The sequence below is a fragment of the Aspergillus tanneri genome (assembly GCF_003426965.1).
Source record: "Aspergillus tanneri strain NIH1004 chromosome Unknown AapTan_1_pilon_pilon_pilon, whole genome shotgun sequence".
In the NCBI taxonomy this organism is placed as follows: domain Eukaryota; kingdom Fungi; phylum Ascomycota; class Eurotiomycetes; order Eurotiales; family Aspergillaceae; genus Aspergillus; species Aspergillus tanneri.
Genome location: NW_022984628.1, coordinates 1,271,496 through 1,288,786, shown reverse-complemented (window position 1 = coordinate 1,288,786; position 17,291 = coordinate 1,271,496). Strand labels below are relative to the sequence as shown.

The window sequence follows — 17,291 nt, the reverse complement described above, 5'->3', positions numbered from 1 at the left end:
TCGTACGATATACATTGATAATAGAGAATAGGAAAAGAGGAGAGAAAGACTATACGAGAAAGTTACCAGATCGATGGGGGATAGTTAAATTATAAATAGTTAGACCTGATGTACAGAAAATTCCCCGTCTAAGTGTCCCTTTATGCCCTGCAAAACACCAATCGCTATGCTATGTAGATAATAGTAAACAGGGGTTGGTATGGATTCATTTGGAATCCTCACTCTTAGTATCCAACGACTACGACTCACGACGCGCGCCGCGCCCGTTTCATCTGGCCAATACTCTGCCGCCCTCTGGGTCCGTTTTTGCGCCTGTCGGAAGACTGCTTCTCAGCCGTGAAACGCCAACATTCAATCGGAGGCCGCGACCCGATGTATTGTCCGTTGGGACTGAAGACCTCGACTTGGGGTAGTGTACTGTCCTCAGAGCTGGGCGAATTGGCTCGTACCTGCACGGTGAGTTCGACCCATCCGCATCCCTCGATTAGGATGTCAGTCGACATCACTCTGTACGGCAGGGGGCGAGGTTTGATTCCTCGGTCCTCTACGGCTTTGGCGAGCGACACCGGTAGATGGGATTGAGTGACGTCCCATTTCAAGTCGAATACGCCAGCCGACGCTATGACGTCGCCAGTCCCTTCCTTCATGATGCTCTCTCCGGGGTATGTGCGCTGCTGTGTCTGCATCGGTATGGCCTTGTCGGTCCTAGTGAGATGTGCTTCCAAAGGAAGGAAACAAGCGGCCATCACCACGTCACCGGGGTTTACCGAGGTGATTCTGACAAGTCCTCCTCCAAGAAGTAAGGACTGGCCTGGTTTGATACTGTAGCGCTCAGGCTTGATCCGCTTGGTCATGATCAAATCACGCTTGTGGCCGTCCACAACATGGTCAGCGAGTTCACTGCGGTCGAGACCGGGAAGATCAATCATTTCTCCCCTGCCGCGACCGAACGGGATGCGAATAGGCGAAACGGTGGTTCCGGGAAGAGAGGACACGACAGGGAGGACAGGGTAGAGGTCTTCCCGAGGGGCAGGGGGTAACAGACTGTCCGAACTGAGAGCAGGCGAGTCGTACGGGTTGAGGATAGTCGACTCAGCCTTGCGTCGTTCCACCAGTTCCGTAAGTTTCTCGAGATTCTTTGAATCCTTGGGGAAGCACGCCTCGATGAAGCTACTCTTTCCTACATTGGCTTTGCCAACAACCCAAATGCCATTTCCGTGTTCCCTGATCTCTTCCTTCACCTTTTTGGTCCACCAGCCCCGGTGGGCACTGATCATATGCACATTACCCAGGCGGAAGTCCTCCATTTCCTGGTTAAGAGTCTCGCGGAGGATCGAGCGCACGAACTCCATCTTCGAGTCGACCTGCTCCTTCGTGGGCGCTAATAGGTCGGATCGTGTGATGACAAAGGTAATAGTCGGTAGTTTCTTTCCCTTGCGGTACTTCTCCAACGTTGCGCGACGGTTCCGCGAGCGTTGCTCTTGCAAGGAAAGTGCTTCATATATATTGTCCACAAGGGACATTGGAAAGTCCGCCGCGTCTATAACGTGGTAGATGCGATTATATTTATAGGGCGACTCGTCAAGGAGTTCCCGAATGGAATAGATTGAAGGCGAGACCGCAGGCACCGCCCTGTTATGATGTAACAGGTCGTGGCATCTGTCGCAAACATGCATCGAGATTCCTGACCTTTCTAGAAATTCGCTAGGCGGGGCTGTTGCGGTTTCAAGAAGTGCGTCATCTGGTGAACAAGCGCATCAGTCTTGTGGTCAGTGATGCAGAGCAGACGGACATTGTACATACGGTTTGGCTTAGGGGCAACCGCTTCGTTGCCTGATAATGAAATCGTGTCTGCTGCTTGCTCTTGCTCTCCCTTTACTCCCAAGTCCTCTAATTTCTCCAGCCCTCTCTGCCGTCCTGCACTCACCCTTTGCGCCTCGTACAGCAGCTTCCGTGTCTGCTTCCTGGATTTGCTGTAGTACCCCGGTTCGTGGGGCTCGACGGTATGGGAGAATGCACCACATCCTGGACAGCAAACGGGAAGTATATCCTCAGCACGGGGGAATGGATTTGCATGAGACTGGGTGGTTGAGGATAAACGCTGCTGTGGTTTGTAGATCTGTCTGGGAGAAAATTGCGGCCGCAAAAAAAAGTTCAAGCTCCGCGACGGCAGCTTCTGGGGAAGACATCGCAGTCGGTATGGCAGCCGAGAAGTAGCCTCGTTAAGCTGAAGAAGTCTTGGGATCATGCGCCCCAGACACGGCAACATGACGGAATAAAAGTGGATGCCACTGGGAGGTTGAACGAAGAAGGATGCGGCGATGAAGCCGATCGATCGTAATCGATCTGATTGATAGCATCGGCGGTCGGCGCGGATCGCCGTAAAAAGTCGCGGTGGCGAACCCATACTTCTTGCTCCACCAATACTGACGGATTTAGCAGCGGGAAGGACTGTGCTGTAATAAAAAAAGATGCTTGTTTCGTTGAAATGATATCATAAAATCCTATGCTATACAGAACATTCGCCATACTCCCTAGCCCTCCGCATTGAACGCTGAAGAAAAACACAAGACAACCGATAGAAACGTAGATCCCATGCAGACGCCATAAAAAAGTATTCCCAATCGTCCATCAAGCCTTTACCTTCCCCTTGCCCTTGGGGTCATCGGGTTGCTCGTCTTCCTCTTCGGAATCGCTCATGAACTCGTCATCCTCATCAAACCCAATGTACTTCCTTGGTGCTGCCACTGCAGGAACCGATGCAGATGGTCCTGGCGCACTGTCCATTTCCTGGTCACTCTCTTCGTCTGAGCTACTGGGAGTCTCTTGGCCACTGCCTTCGCTGGCGCTGGCGCTCGTACTAGATCCCCCCAAGATGGCGTCACGTAGGTTGTCCGTCCACTTGCCATCCTTCATAGCCAACAAAACAGCATCCCGTGCCTTCTCGTTCATCTCCTCCTTATCTTCCATCCACTGACCGTCGACCTTCTGGTTGCCACCACCGTTCTTCAACTCCTCCTGGCGCTTTTCCGCCGCCTCAACAATAGACTGCCACCTGCACCGACGCTCCTCTCTCTCTTTGCGGTCCATTTCCGGCTTGACAGCCAGGTATTCGGCCAACGCTTTGGCTTCATTGACTGTGCGGATACGACGGCCGTCGAGGTTTCGGCTTGATCCGTTGTCATCGCCCTGGTTGCGCTTTCGCTTACTCGACATGCGCCCTCCAGCTGCACGAAGCTGCGATCCAAAACCACCTTTTCCACCCCGCAGGGGTACTGAGAGGCGGAGGGGAAGCAGATTTGATGTCGTACTGGTTTCGCCATCAGGGGCAATCAGATCGCGTAGGTGACGTCCGGGTGAGGGGATGAGTTGTATATTGTTGGTAGTCGTTAGAACTAGTGACTGGAATGGGATAGATGATGGAATATATGAAGAAACCTTCTCTGTGAGATCCGAGATTGTAGAGGTCGAGGGAAGAGAGAAGGAAACTGTGGAGGGTAAAGAAAGTCCTGGGAAGGACGAAAGAAGAATGTTCACATTCGACGCCATGTTGGGCTTTGCAGGATATTTTGATTTAAATAACAGAAAACTTATTATATCCTGACAGTCAATGATCGGAAGGTGACGATGTCGCCACCAACTACTGAGAAGACTGAATATCTGCCTATATCGTCCTTACTAGGGAATATGAGTTCATCAATGATGAGAAAATAGGAGGAAACGATGACGGTGTGGGCACAAGGCAAAGTAGCTGATCAGTACGGTACATCATACTGGCCATCATGGCAATTCTAATTTGTGGCCTCAGGTATATAATCACCTGACTATGAATTCGATTTAATCCAAAACAAATTTAGCGCCATACTCAGGGCCAGAGCCCTAACCAACTTCCCGAACAGGAATCAGCGCACTTTTCACTTAACCGCAGCCCGCTCCACTCGACTGTATCGACATTTAAACCATACTCTTCGCGCGTTGTTAGAGCGATTCCCCGAAGAGCGCCAGGAACTCGCAACAATGTAAGTTAGGACTTTTTTTTTCTCGACCTATGAAATAATGATGGACTAACAATTATCTCAAGGCTTATCCCTAAGGAAGACCGCAAGAAGATCCACGAGTACCTCTTCCGCGGTATGTGAAAGTCCACTCCCACTCCAAACAGAGCCCTCGCCGCCCTTGGGCTAGACTTTCTGCATCGAATCATTCTTGGAAAGAAACTCCCATCGCTGACTGCTGTTTAATTGAATAGAGGGTGTGCTCGTGGCCAAGAAGGACTTTAACCTTCCCAAGCATGGCGACATTGACACCAAGAACCTTTACGTGATCAAGGCCTTGCAGTCCCTGAACTCCCGCGGCTATGTCAAGACCCAATTCTCGTGGCAGTACTACTACTACACCCTCACCCCCGAGGTACGTCTGATCGGAACCGGAGGGTTCCATTTCTTATATGAAGTTTTCCCAGGGCTAAACTAACACTCTTTTGATACAGGGTCTTGACTACCTCCGTGAGTGGCTGCACCTCCCCGCTGAGGTCGTCCCCGCCACCCACATCAAACAGCAGCGTTCCCACGCCCCCCCTCGTGGCATGATGGGCGGTGAGGAGCGTGAGCGTCGTCCCCGTGCCCCCCGTGAGGGTGGCTACAGACGCCGTGAGCAGGAGGGCAAGGAGGGCGGTGCCCCTGGCGAGTTCGCTCCTAGCTTCCGCGGTGGATTCGGCCGTGGCCGTGGCGCTCCCTCTTCGTAAAGAGATGTCGCTTGGTCTTAGGGCTGACGTGGATGGGTGCAAGCGTGGCTTGAGTAGGCTGGACTCTCCAATCTGAAATGGCTGCGTCTTGCGCATCCTAAAATGAAATAAAAGTGATTGTGCATTGTTGCTGTCTCGATATCACTGGGGTAGCTAGGATCAATGACATGATTATTACTTGATAACTTGACTTCATTTCTCGTAGACTAACTGCTACATGGATGTACTTTCGTTGCTGATGTATTATGGATGGACCACGCATCGAACAAAATTCATTATAGGCTGTGAATTACGCAGAGAATCTCTTCCGGTCGTACCGGATCACTGCTTGTAAAATGACGGACGCACCGGTGGCGCAATCTTCAGTAGAGCAGTACTCCTCCGGATGATGGCTTAACCCATCCTTACACGGCACGAAGACCATACTGGTGGGAACTCTTTTGGATGCGAAGACACTGTCATGGCCTGCACCGCTCATGATTGTCCGCACAAGGGACTTGGGCTCAGATGCATCGGCGACGACAGCCTCTGCGGACTCTTGTACGCAGGCAATGCAGTCTGGGTGGAATTTCACTGCCGGTGAGTCGAAATCTAGACTCCATTCAACGCGACAGGGCTTGCCGATACCCTTTCCTTCATCTGCTGCAATTGCGTCAAATTCCTGTTTCAATTGCGATTCAGTGGCCTTGACCAAGTCGTCTTCCGGCCCGCGGATGTCGAGCATGAAGCTGACAAGCCCGGGTACGGTATTCACACTACCAGGCTTGGCTTCTACGATGCCAACACTAGCCAGGCAACTGTGAGAAGAAGCGACTTCCCGGGCTCGCACCATCATGCGAGCAAAGGCATACAGAGCATCTGCGCGGTGTTCGAATGCCGTCGTACCGGTGTGGGTGTCTCTGCCGGTGATATTGACGCGATACCAGCGGTATGCTTGAACGGCGGTGACGACACCGACTCGTTGGTTTGCCGATACAAGATGAGGCCCCTGTTCGATATGCACTTCGAAGTGAGCTGCCATCGGAGTTGCCTTGTACGAGCACGGTACACTCCCTAGGTAGTTTATCTTTTCGAGAGCTGTTTTCATCGATTCTGGCGCCGATGACGCAGTGGGAAGAGACGCCACTGTTGGAACTTCTCTGAGGTTATGGGCTCGCTCAAGAGGTATGCACTCAGCCCATACGCCAGAGGAGACCATACTGATGGGGAAGCGGGCGCCCTCCTCGCTGTTTGCACATCAATCTATGTGCCTAGGTGTCTCAATCGTTCAGGTGTACTCACTTAGTCCAGTTTACAACCCCGACACCCCCTTCCGTTTCCAGTCCCATCTCATCCATCACCTTCAAAGCCTCAATACCGGAGAGAACGCCCAGTATCCCATCGTAGCGACCACCTGTTGGTTGCGTGTCTAGATGACTACCAATGAATACAGCAGGTACATCCTTGCGTCGTCCAGGGCGAACAGCAAAAATATTTCCCATCTCATCTACTGTGACATTGCATTTTAATGCCTTGGTTGTTTCAACGAACCAATCCCGCACTTTTTTGTCTTCCTCTGATAGTGCCAGACGCTGCATGCCTGTGTCGGTTGGCCCACTAAGATATCTATTAGCCTAGGTTCACGGATCTATATAATAACAGGGCTCGATGCGGCATAGCAATGCGGAGAAGAAGAAGTATACGTACTCTCCCCAGCGGATCCCAGGGCCCCACTGGCAGCTGTGATGGAGGTCTTTTGCCAGACGATCTTTATTAGCTCTCAACGCCGACACTTGAGCTTCGGACAACTCCGTCGACAGCATGGTTCGTGTCAAGGAGGCCGACAAAGATCTGTATGGTTGTCTGAGTGTGGCTCTTGGGGGTCGGAATGCTGTTCGCAGAACTGGCAGTCTAGCACTTAATGTTGTAAAGAACATGCTGGTTAAGGCGGACACTATGGTGTCAAGATACAGAGGGGTTTATATGCATACATCGGGTGGATAAAGTGGCCATTGCGTAGTGGAGAGCAACCGATAAGTTCTCAAGTGGGGGAACATTCCTTGGCCCTGCGATGGGTGACTTTGCCAACGTACAAGCCAATCGAAACAAGTCAATTCCATATTAGGTCTCCCATGAATTGTTGCTACTCCAAACTCACTGGTTGTCGGGGTAAATGTTATTGGAGACGCCTGTGTACCAAATAAGAGCGTCCTCGATAAGACTGTGGCAGACGGGGGAACTATAGATGTCTTTCGGGTTGATGGTGGAGAAGCTTGTTCGTGTCAAATGTCCTTGGAGGGCTCATCGGACAAATGTCCGCAGATATAATTATATAATTTGAAACAAAAATCGGATCGATACTGGCTGATGGAGACGTAGGTGACTCCCTTTCTGCCTGGGTTATTTAACAGTGCATAGACTAGGTTGGAGAGAGTTATCGACACAGCACTTTCACGCTATGGTACACGCACCTCAGACCGGAAATCCACCTGAAGTAGTCAGAAAACGACAGAAAAAAGGAGACGATAGGGAGGAGTAGCCCACATAACACATGTACAAAAAGAAAACAATAAAATCGACGACTATGTCGATAGAGGGTATCCAAAGATTGAGCAGAGGATATTGTGCGCAAACCACGGCCATCTCTGGTAAAAGGCAAGAAATGGGTTCTGAGCTAGTTTGTCGCAATCCTCGTAGTTTAGATCTTTTAATGATCCTTAACCCACCAAAGTGCCCCAGACAGCCGGCGTTCGAACCTGGGTATGTCCATCTCTTTTTTCCACCCTCCGCCGTTTTATTCCGTCCGGTACCCCGCATTCTATCAGTCTCTCTCAAACTCGTTGGGATACGCATATCTTGGTTACTCTTAGAGAACGAACGAATCCGCCAAGTATATCGCAAAATGTCTTCCGCTACGTGCCTCTTTTGCCGGATTATCAAGGGTAAATTTCTATCCATTGCCTTTGGTCCTTCCAGACGCTATGCTGCCGCGCCCTGACAAATACTCATGGGTGAAAACAAACAGGTGACGTAGCTGATGATTCCATGGATCACAGGTGAAATCCCTTCCTTCAAGCTCTTCGAGAGTGACAAGGTCTTCGCTTTCCTCGACATTCAGCCTCTTAGTCGTGGACATGCGGTAAGTAGATTTCTTCCGGATGACGCTGGATTCAACTCTCCCCGCATGGCCATCCGGTTCTCCCTTGGATGGATGGTGAATCAGTCGAACAACATTCAAACTTAAACACACCCTCTACACTTGAATTTATTCCCCACATTCTTCAGATTCATTGGGTGAAGAAGATGTTGCTAACAATGTGAACAATTCATCGTCAGTAACAGCTCGTAATTCCCAAGTTCCACGGCGAAAAACTCACCGATATCCCGGACGATCATCTCACTGAAATCTTGGTACGTAAACGGTGATGAGATCTAAAATGAGCCGGCGGGGAGGAGCATGGATCACCTTTATAGTCTCTACCAGGGACGTGGCAAATAACTGGGGACCTTGGGCGACCAGATCCACGACAATCTCCTCCCCGCAGGTATGGAGTACTGAGCTAACAGATGAACCTTTCCATCTAGCCCATCGCAAAGAAGCTGGCCAAAATCTCTGGTGCCCAGGATTTCAACATCTTACAGAACAATGGCGGCATTGCGCACCAGGTAGTCGGCCACGTAAGTTCCACATGGATACCTTTTCATAAGCTTGAACCTCGTATGCTGAACGTTGCTCTCAACCATGTTAGGTTCATTTTCACATGGTGAGTTTTCCCATCCCTTGAAATCCCATGGCCACAATCACGGACGGTGTCGCACATGCTGCGACCTCGGCCGCCTCGCCTCCCCTGTATGGCTTCTAACTCAAACGGATGGAAGAAACTAATTGTTGCGCAGATCCCCAAGCCGAACGAGAAGGAAGGTCTTGGTGTTGGATGGCCTGCCCAGGAAACGGACATGAAGAAGCTCGAAGCTCTGCATGAGGAACTCAAGTCTAAGATGTAAGGGTTGTACGCATGATCCGTGAACATACATCATAGCGTACGTCAGACTGCTAGAATAATGCAAAAGCATCTACTGTAATAGCTAAGCTACCTTCCAATGTTTGCTTAAATGCACCTGCCTGTAAACCCATTCCGGTAGAGTTTTAAACAATGGCGCACATGAACATAAGAAACTCAATTCCTATTCTCCAAGAAACTCGCGATTTCCTAACAGGATATTTTATGTACATACTATGTCACACTAAATATGCCAAGGGGTTCTCTATCACCAAGTTATATAGGATGGGGAAATTTTGTAACAGTCTAAAAAAACCCAACATGTTCTAACTCATTCAGTCTTTTCACCATTCACTTTTGCTTCTGCAGGATAAAAATCGATTTTACCACCGCCTTGGAGAATGTTCAGGCGATCATATAGTGAGCTGCCACGGATATATGGATCAAGCACCCAGTATTGAACCCTCAACTTCTCAATAAGCTCGTCTCTCTTCTCCGTAGCAGCCTTCACAGTTTCCTCATCTTTCTTCTGGTGGGCTGAAATCCATGCAATAGTGGCATCTTGGACCTCCTGGGAGAGTTTCTTTCTCTCTGCGAGCAACTCATCACGTTTGGCTGTGTCTTCCATGCATTTGTTCTCGCCGGGCTGAGGTTCGACGTATTTGAACTCCCAGTCCTCATCACCCTCAAGCTCCTTCATGATCTGATTCTTTGGAATGAATTTCTCCAGATCTTGAACATTCTTGGTGAAGTTAATTTTGGCCGCTACCACGGGATCAAGCCAGCCCTTGATGATACTCCAAATACCTGCACCAAGATTAGACAGAGTACACAATACAGCTATGAAGAGGAACAAATGGCGGGAAATCACGAACTCGAGAAAATCCAGGGGGCTTTATGGATGAGTACGACTCCTAGACACTCAGGATAGTTGGCTTCAAAGCACTTAATCATAAACTTCACCGGATGATAGTCCTAAAATAGATTAATCAGACATGTCTCTACAATAATTGTGAAAAGGACAAGTACCATATTTGCCAGGGAGAAGTTGGTCATATCGAAAATAACGCACTATAAACTGTTAGATGGCTGTCCGTAACGGACGCGGAAGCTGGACACTTACAGCTGTTTCAACGGGAGGTGCGAGCATCATCCGGGCCGACTCGATGGTATAAACAGTGTAGCGATCCAAAGCTTCCGTGCTTTGATCGCCTGGCTTGTGCAGACGTACTCTGACAACACAGATCGGCCGACCGAGCTTGTCGACACCATGCAGGAAGCCCTTGCCCATGCGCATTTGCATTAGGAACTCCTCACCGGCTTTCTTCTCTGCCGGATCCGAGCTTTGGCTCTGCTTCAAAGCAAGTTGTTCACCATTCTTCATGATATCATCGTCTACTTTGACATCCATTAACCGCCAACGGAGGGTAGAGATCAACATAATGAGCGCTTTCTGTACATCCCATTTGCGCGCCCGTAAGAAACGCAGAAGCAGAGTGTCTGGATTATCTTGTTTAACCATACCCCAGAGAGTGGCCCGGATTTCCTCTGGCTTCATATCCACAAGAGCTTGCTGGAATTCTTTCGATTGGCCATGTTTATCGTCGCCGTCGTTGATGTCAATAGAAGCAAGGCCGGAGGAGATCCCATTCGCTGACTTGCCACTTGCGGCATCCTCCTCTTTTCCACCACCGAAGAAACTGAACATCCGCTTCGGTGGCTGTTGCGGAGGTTGCTGCTTCTTCTGCGACGGGCTGGTAGAAGTGACAGTTGCGTCAATGCCTTCCAAGTTGACACCACACACTTTCAATAAAACCACCCAAAACTCTCGCAGTTTGATCTCCTGCTCGGGCGTAAGATTGCCCACTGTTCCAGGGTGTGCTTCCATATGCATTTTTTTGAGAGTATCGATTACTCCGAGAAAAGGCGGCTTTACCTCCTGGGTATCCGGTGTAGTCAATGAAGGGGGTGAATTGTCCCCGGAATTGTGGTATTTATCCTGAAGCCAGGTTCCTCCACAAATAAGGACCAAAGTGAATGTGATCGGCCAGAAAAGGGAGGCTTTCCTCGGTTGCTTAACCGGCGACAAGCGGGGAGTGGAGAGGGGCCGTCGGGGTGGGTATTGGAAAATCAAAGAGTATGACGGAGGGAATAACTGTGCGACCCCGGGTTGGTGCGGCTGATACGACGAAGGAAAGATGACTTTGACCGAGGATTGAGCGAGATGGCGGCGTAGGAGCGAACCAGCATGCATGTGCTAAGAACAATGAAGCACAGGGTGAGGAATGAGCTCAGTCCTGTGAGATAGAAGGCAGCTCTCGGCCCTCAATGGTGTCTCTCTTGGACGAATAAGGAGAGACGAAACAAGGAGAGACGAAGATCGGACCCCTGAGAAGTCTGACTGACGGGGGATGCGGGGAAACCAATCTAAACCAGCCAGAGCGAGCGAGAGAAGAGAGAGACAGTAATGAGAAAAAAGGCCCGAAGTGAAATACGGGATCCTCCAGTCATTGAATCCAGGGGGTTCCGGCCAGGCCTGAGGCCTTCCCGCTGACCGCCATCCTAAGCGGGGAATAATCCGACGGCATCAACAAACACGCTCGACAGCACAGATTTAGTAGTTAACCGACAATATTACCTAGGACTACTTCAAGGATGAATGCCGAGTGAACTAGGCTCAATTGGAGAATTGTATTTCTGCAGTTCTCCGTCTTGTTTACTCCATACTACTCTAGAGTATCTCCAAACCTCGGAATTGAGTTGTCAGGATGGATGCTACTGCTCCTCTTTCCCGCTCCTCGTCGCGTCCCCGTCCTTCATCTAGGCCTACAACTCCCCTCAGGCCCAGCTCTCGGTCATCATTCCGCGAGGGTCATGGATATGGAGCTAGTGTCAGCAATACAGGCTATACCGATCCTGCCATCAATGCCCTGGAACCCCAGTTTGCAGAGCTCGCTGACTCCATGGCCGATCTCGAGGCCAATTTCATGCATCTTCAGTTAATGCATGAGAGTCTGACGCGCTTCAGCGAAAGTTTTGCTAGCTTTTTGTATGGGCTAAACATGAACGCGTTTTGTGTGGACTTTCCCGAGGTATGACTCTCCGGTTGTCATCAACGCATGTACAACACTATTAATATGCAACAGGCCCCCATCCCTGAATCTTTCAGGAGAGCCAAACAAGCAGAGGTTGAGAGAGGTATTGCTCCTACACCCCAGACCCTGTGTGCCTGTTACTAACGACTCCGAAGAGCTTGAAACAGAACAAAATCGACCCATACATGAAGACGAGGCAACGTTTATGTGAGTACCATCCTTGTCTTTTTCCCTCTACCTTTTCTTGTTTTGTTTTGGATTGCTAGTTGCCCAAACTGATGACAAGTCTGCATATCAGGACCACCGACACTACATTTATTGAACATCCTCCTAGCACCACCTCCTCTAAACCAACGCCCAAGTCGTCCTCTGTTCCTTCGCGTGGAACCAGAAGAGGATCGAGTACGCGTGGTTCCACTGGCGGTCGTTATACTACGCGAGGGTCCAATCGAGGCCGTCCAAGCGCCTTGCCTCGGGGAAGAGGAATACGGTGAGCGCATGCGTTGGATAGAGATATAAACTTACGGGAGTGTGACATTCGGATACCCAGATAGGGACAGTCGACTCTGTTAGACATCCAAAAGCATCGGCTTGCAATCCCTGCATTCGGCGGACGAAAGTTAGCGGCCTTGTAATAACGCTTTCCAAACCGAGAAATGTTAGGTTCTGAAACAAGAGCCAATTGAGTCTGCTCGGTATACTTCAGACATAACGCTATGTTGAAGTCTGCTGTCTCCGAGACAATATCTTGAACTATGCGAGATTGATCGAGTTGGAACTTTGCGGTCGATATTGTTTTATTTCTTCGTTCTTTTTCAATGTTTTGTACATACATTTCTGTTGATTACATTAGCCGCAATGGCGTGTACATCAACCAATGTGGATCTAGGCTGGAGAATAGTAAAATCATTTCAAGACCGAATCACGGATGAGCAGAAAATACACGCTGTAGATTCACCGACGTCGATGCATCTGTTAAGACCAGAGGAAGTAGCATTGCGAGAGGCGACCACGTGGGGATGTTCGGATCAAATGCAATCCCGGTTTCTTATCGCCGCCGCGACCCTTGCGAAGAAAAGATCTGTCATGCTCTTGCTAGCTCCTCCGTCACCAGCGCCAGAACTTGGGAGAGTCCTATTCTAAGGAGGTATTCTTCCACCTCTTCAGACCATTGTTCCTCCCATTGGGTAGATCCATCGTTCCGGTGTCCCTCTGGTCGCTCTGAGAACGCCGCCACAAGGGCAGCTAAAGTTGGTAGCGCTCGGCAACGGATCCAACAGCGGAACACAACTGCTTCACTGTCCATTGACGATTCGCTGACGCTGTCGGCTTATTGGACCCCTCCATTGATGCCTGATTGGGAGACTGAATGCATAATGCTGGTCTAATGCATCAATGGTCCTTGACGGTGTTCATTCTATGGAGTGCTATTGTGCCTGCGCTTGAATGCAACATCATCCCATCCTCTCCTATACTATAGGGCCGAAATTCCTTGGCATCTCTGGACGGGCATCATATTCCAATCTGTCCCTGGAAGGTTGACGCTTCATTACACAAGCTCAACTACTGGACGAGAGCTCGGGAGATTCAAGTTCCGTCTCAATTCTGACACACATTACGCCTTCACAATGGCGAGTGTAGCTTCCGTGTCGCTCCTCTCAGAGGCTGAGTTTGGTTGTGGTATGTAATAATTGCCATGAGAGATTTCCCATCAAGAGTCATTCTTAGCACTAACCGGCTATAAGAGCATCTTGCCACACAACTCACACCGGCTGGAACTACTGCAGATCAGTTTAAAAGCGCCTTCATCAAGACGCACAATGCATTGTCCCCTCGTCCCAAACCAACAGAGCTACCTTCGAAACAAAGTGCTAGTGTTCGTGCTTCGGCTCTTCTAAGACCCAAGTACACCTGCTTAACGTGCGCCGAAATGTGCACTGATGTCGGTCGAAAGGCCCATGCCCAACAGACCGGGCACTCATTCTGTAAGTCCCGTTTGTTCGACGCTAACGACACCCAGCTAAGGTCGCGCTGTAGATATGGAGTCGAGAAATCGTGCTCTGTTTTGTCAAAGTTGCGAGGATCTCATTTACGACCACGGTCTAGAACGGCTGCGATCGTCAACATCTGATAGTGCACTTAAAGGTCAACATGCCACCTCCGACTCAAATTGTTGTCAAGCTAAAATGTAGCAGTTGCCCAAAAACGTCGGTTCAGCGAGAGCTCGGCCGATGAGCTTTATGTTAGAAGCAATGCTAACAAACGCACTTGTGCAAAACAGGGCGTGAGGGGCTTGTTTAATCTCGGGCAGACTTGCTACTTGAATGTCATTCTTCAAACGCTGCTGCACGACCCGATCCTGAACACCTATTTTCTCGGGAATGGTCATCAACCCCATGATTGCACTGTTTCTGACTGCGTAGGATGTGCCGTTGCAGAAGCATTTGCTGATTTCAACAGCAGCGACAAAGCGGAGGGGTTTGCGGCTCTGAGCCTTCTCATGGCATCATGGCGTGCTAGTTCGGTATGCGATTGAACGGGAATTCCCAAGGATCCCCACCAAAAGGTGCTAACTGCTTGCCAGAGTTTAGCAGGTTATCACCAACAAGATGCACACGAATATTACCAATTTCTTGTCGACAAGCTGCACGCGAGCACCGATGGGCATCAGGAAGACCATGAAAAAGGCTGCTCCTGCTTCTTCCACAAGACGTTCTACGGCAAGCTGCGAAGCAGTGTGACTTGTGATAAATGCGGGAATGTTACGCGAACAGAGGACCCTATGGTGGACCTGAGTCTGGATGTCCAAGTGCAGGCAAAGAAGCGGGCTATGGGCAGAGCTGGACCCTCATGTCTACCCACGCTAAGTGGATGCCTAGAGAGCTTCACTTCCCCGGAAAAGCTCATGGCCGGGGTCTACAATTGCAGTGGATGCGGTGACACGCCGCAAAAGGCGACGAAGCAACTGCGAATAAAAAAACTGCCGGCAATTCTGTGCATGCAGTTGAAGGTAGGTTTTTCTGGATTGGCGCACTCTAGAGAATCCCTTAGCTCATCTCGCAATAGCGTTATGAACATACGTTTTCGGTCTCCGAGAAGCTAGAAGGCAGGATAGATTTCCCACTGTCTATCAACATGCTTCCGTACACGACTAACCCGCAACCTCGGGTGGATAAATCAAGGTACATGTACGACCTTTTGTCTGCCGTGGTCCACAAGGGGAAGCTCGATGCAGGCCACTACCTAGTCTATTGCCGTCAAGGTGATCAGGTTCGCCACCCCCGTTCTGTGCAGATTATCACGTTGAATATACTGGCAATTCTAATATCCTATAGTGGATGTGTTTCAACGATGACCAAGTCACCCCAGTAAGTGAGGCTGACGTTCTCAAGGCTGACGCTTATCTTCTATTTTACAATATTCGATCTCTGGCTGGAGCTCCTCAATAGCAGTCTTGGATGGAGGGGGATGGTATCACTTGATGGATGGTTCTTTTTGACGTGGTTTAAATGTACATTGCATATTTGTTTTAGCGGTCTGGAGTTCATCGCAAGGAGTTAGTCTCTATTTGTATTCGAGGGTTGGGTTTGTTCGGGTGGTATCTCATTCAAGATGCAAAGACTACTCGTGCTAGACTGTCCGATGACTGGTATACCGTATCTGAATTAGAGCGACCATGTACAAACCTTGATGTCTACTTTTTATTCGACTGATCTACTTAGCGAGTGTCCTGGGTAAAGTTGACACGGCGCACATGATTGTCGTGATCTTGAAAGAAAATGGTGCACTCGCAAAGCCGGCAGAGTACAAAGATAAAATAACCACTCATGGCACAGTCAGGTTTGTCGAACGGAGTAAGAGCCAAGTATTAATACAAGGCCGATAATATGTATCTCAAATCCGATCCAACTATTTCACGACGAATCTCGACAGAAAAGAAAGATTTATCCCCAGGAGTGAATTGGTTAAGAGAATTTCCTCATTCAATTCAAGTACAGAATTAGAAGAAAGAAGGTTCCGACATGACACCTTAAAAAAAAAATGTCAACACCGACATCATCCACGCATAAACTTTCTTCTAGCTCTTTTTTCCCCTCCCTTGTCCTCCAATGCGTTTAAGGCAATTCCTTCCCTTTTTTGATCTTGTCCTGTCGGAGTCCAAATCGGTTTTCATCATGATTTACGTTCGCATGGTTTCTACCGAGCGCCCGAGCAACGTAACGATTCATCGTGAATAGGAAATTGGATCGAGATTAATTTATCGGTACTGCATAAGGTAAAGTTGGTTAGTGATTTGTGTTTCCAATTATCCCAACGAGTATTTCGTATTGTCTTTGTTCGGTTCGAGAGCTTTTTTCCTTCCATCTTCGATCCCAGGCCAGACCAATATCCATATTCGAGTGTGTGCTTGAGCCAAGTGACGTGACCAACCTTGTTGAAACCAATGTCCTGGGACTTCTCGCGGAAGCACTGACGGCAGATGTTCATCTATAAATCGAAATCCCTCCATCAGTATATAGATTCCCAAACAAAATACCACGAGAACTCAGTGATCCCATACCCCATACTTGCGGATGAGACCGGCGCGGTGCGAGCAAACACGGCTGTATCGATTGTAAAAATCACTCATCAGTCCCATTTCTGAACCCCAATTCCAATTCCATCATATTATTTCAAAACATGTTATCGGGATATTATCGTACCAGGAACGAGAGCCCTTGCCGAACCTATTGATAAAAAAGCGAACAATTAGCTCAACATTCTCTCCAATTCCCCGGGAAATGCAGGATCCTTACTTGCGAGGACGGCTGTACCAGACGGAGTCGTGAGTCATCTTGAAATTTGAGGCGTGGAATACCTGGACGTGACGGTGTCTGGCAGGCGGTTTGTCGTCGCTGGGCGTTGAGGTTGAACGGAAAGGTTAGGGTTGAAAATGCGTTGTGTGCTTCCACTCCCGACATGCGGGCTCGGACCACCTCGCTTGATTGTCGCTAAGCCTAGTTTGGATGTAGGCAGTATGGATCATGTGACTAAGTACCTTGCCCATAAAGGGATTAGCGTTCGTTTTCTCCGCGTGAATTCTGGATGCGGTAATAAGTTTCTCCGCACATCCTCTAACTATGGAGAGTATGGTTGCTCTTTGACCAAAGCAGGCTGGTTCATGCGTCATCTTAGGCTATGCTTTTCTTTTTTCTTGCTGTACTTGTCGACCATTACTGTACGGATAGAATGCTAAACATGATAGGATACTCGATTATTTGCAGACCTGCTTAGTGGCTGGATTATTCCAACCTCTGCTCAAAGAATAGATCGTATAGTATCATTGTTATACTCCCTCTTTTTGGGTATCAACCCGTCTGGTAAAGAAAGTGTAGTAATCTTGAATAAAGGGACAAAACATAATACTACTCCAAAGTATCAGTACAACCATATGATGACGCATTGCCTAAGTATCTAGAACTCAAAGTTTTA

General features: G+C 49.2%; 7 protein-coding genes across 7 annotated transcripts; 4 read left to right on the top strand and 3 right to left on the bottom strand.

Moving 5' to 3' along the window:
- Positions 1 to 245: 245 nt before the first annotated feature.
- Positions 246 to 3,549, bottom strand: ATNIH1004_002451 (uncharacterized protein; the record flags this gene model as incomplete). The annotated part of the gene is made up of 4 exons (XM_033567143.1): positions 246 to 1,632; positions 1,690 to 1,741; positions 1,804 to 2,227; positions 2,644 to 3,549. 4 exons carry the CDS (start codon positions 3,547 to 3,549, stop codon positions 246 to 248), a joined length of 2,769 nt encoding a protein of 922 aa, XP_033429138.1.
- Positions 3,550 to 3,782: 233 nt separating this feature from the next.
- ATNIH1004_002450 (40S ribosomal protein eS10) lies at positions 3,783 to 4,744 on the top strand (the record flags this gene model as incomplete). The annotated part of the gene is made up of 5 exons (XM_033567142.1): positions 3,783 to 3,808; positions 3,900 to 4,019; positions 4,082 to 4,131; positions 4,250 to 4,410; positions 4,490 to 4,744. The coding sequence occupies 5 exons, from the start codon at positions 3,783 to 3,785 to the stop codon at positions 4,742 to 4,744; spliced, it is 612 nt and encodes a 203-aa protein (XP_033429137.1).
- Positions 4,745 to 5,033: 289 nt separating this feature from the next.
- On the bottom strand, positions 5,034 to 6,546 carry ATNIH1004_002449 (M20 family metallo-hydrolase; the record flags this gene model as incomplete). Its single annotated transcript, XM_033567141.1, has 3 exons — positions 5,034 to 5,970; positions 6,026 to 6,340; positions 6,431 to 6,546. 3 exons carry the CDS (start codon positions 6,544 to 6,546, stop codon positions 5,034 to 5,036), a joined length of 1,368 nt encoding a protein of 455 aa, XP_033429136.1.
- A 1,079-nt stretch (positions 6,547 to 7,625) lies between these two features.
- On the top strand, positions 7,626 to 8,728 carry HNT1 (HIT family protein; the record flags this gene model as incomplete). Its single annotated transcript, XM_033567140.1, has 6 exons — positions 7,626 to 7,665; positions 7,780 to 7,862; positions 8,066 to 8,134; positions 8,309 to 8,401; positions 8,473 to 8,487; positions 8,621 to 8,728. The coding sequence occupies 6 exons, from the start codon at positions 7,626 to 7,628 to the stop codon at positions 8,726 to 8,728; spliced, it is 408 nt and encodes a 135-aa protein (XP_033429135.1).
- Positions 8,729 to 9,055: 327 nt separating this feature from the next.
- ATNIH1004_002447 (CRAL-TRIO domain-containing protein) lies at positions 9,056 to 10,618 on the bottom strand (the record flags this gene model as incomplete). The annotated part of the gene is made up of 4 exons (XM_033567139.1): positions 9,056 to 9,531; positions 9,600 to 9,699; positions 9,754 to 9,795; positions 9,848 to 10,618. The coding sequence occupies 4 exons, from the start codon at positions 10,616 to 10,618 to the stop codon at positions 9,056 to 9,058; spliced, it is 1,389 nt and encodes a 462-aa protein (XP_033429134.1).
- Positions 10,619 to 11,492: 874 nt separating this feature from the next.
- On the top strand, positions 11,493 to 13,207 carry DAM1 (DASH complex subunit DAM1; the record flags this gene model as incomplete). The annotated part of the gene is made up of 5 exons (XM_033567138.1): positions 11,493 to 11,816; positions 11,871 to 11,922; positions 11,975 to 12,026; positions 12,118 to 12,221; positions 13,011 to 13,207. 5 exons carry the CDS (start codon positions 11,493 to 11,495, stop codon positions 13,205 to 13,207), a joined length of 729 nt encoding a protein of 242 aa, XP_033429133.1.
- Positions 13,208 to 13,447: 240 nt separating this feature from the next.
- On the top strand, positions 13,448 to 15,268 carry ATNIH1004_002445 (putative ubiquitin C-terminal hydrolase Ubp8; the record flags this gene model as incomplete). The annotated part of the gene is made up of 7 exons (XM_033567137.1): positions 13,448 to 13,499; positions 13,565 to 13,804; positions 13,857 to 13,964; positions 14,015 to 14,343; positions 14,404 to 14,829; positions 14,886 to 15,089; positions 15,155 to 15,268. The coding sequence occupies 7 exons, from the start codon at positions 13,448 to 13,450 to the stop codon at positions 15,266 to 15,268; spliced, it is 1,473 nt and encodes a 490-aa protein (XP_033429132.1).
- Positions 15,269 to 17,291: the final 2,023 nt, after the last annotated feature.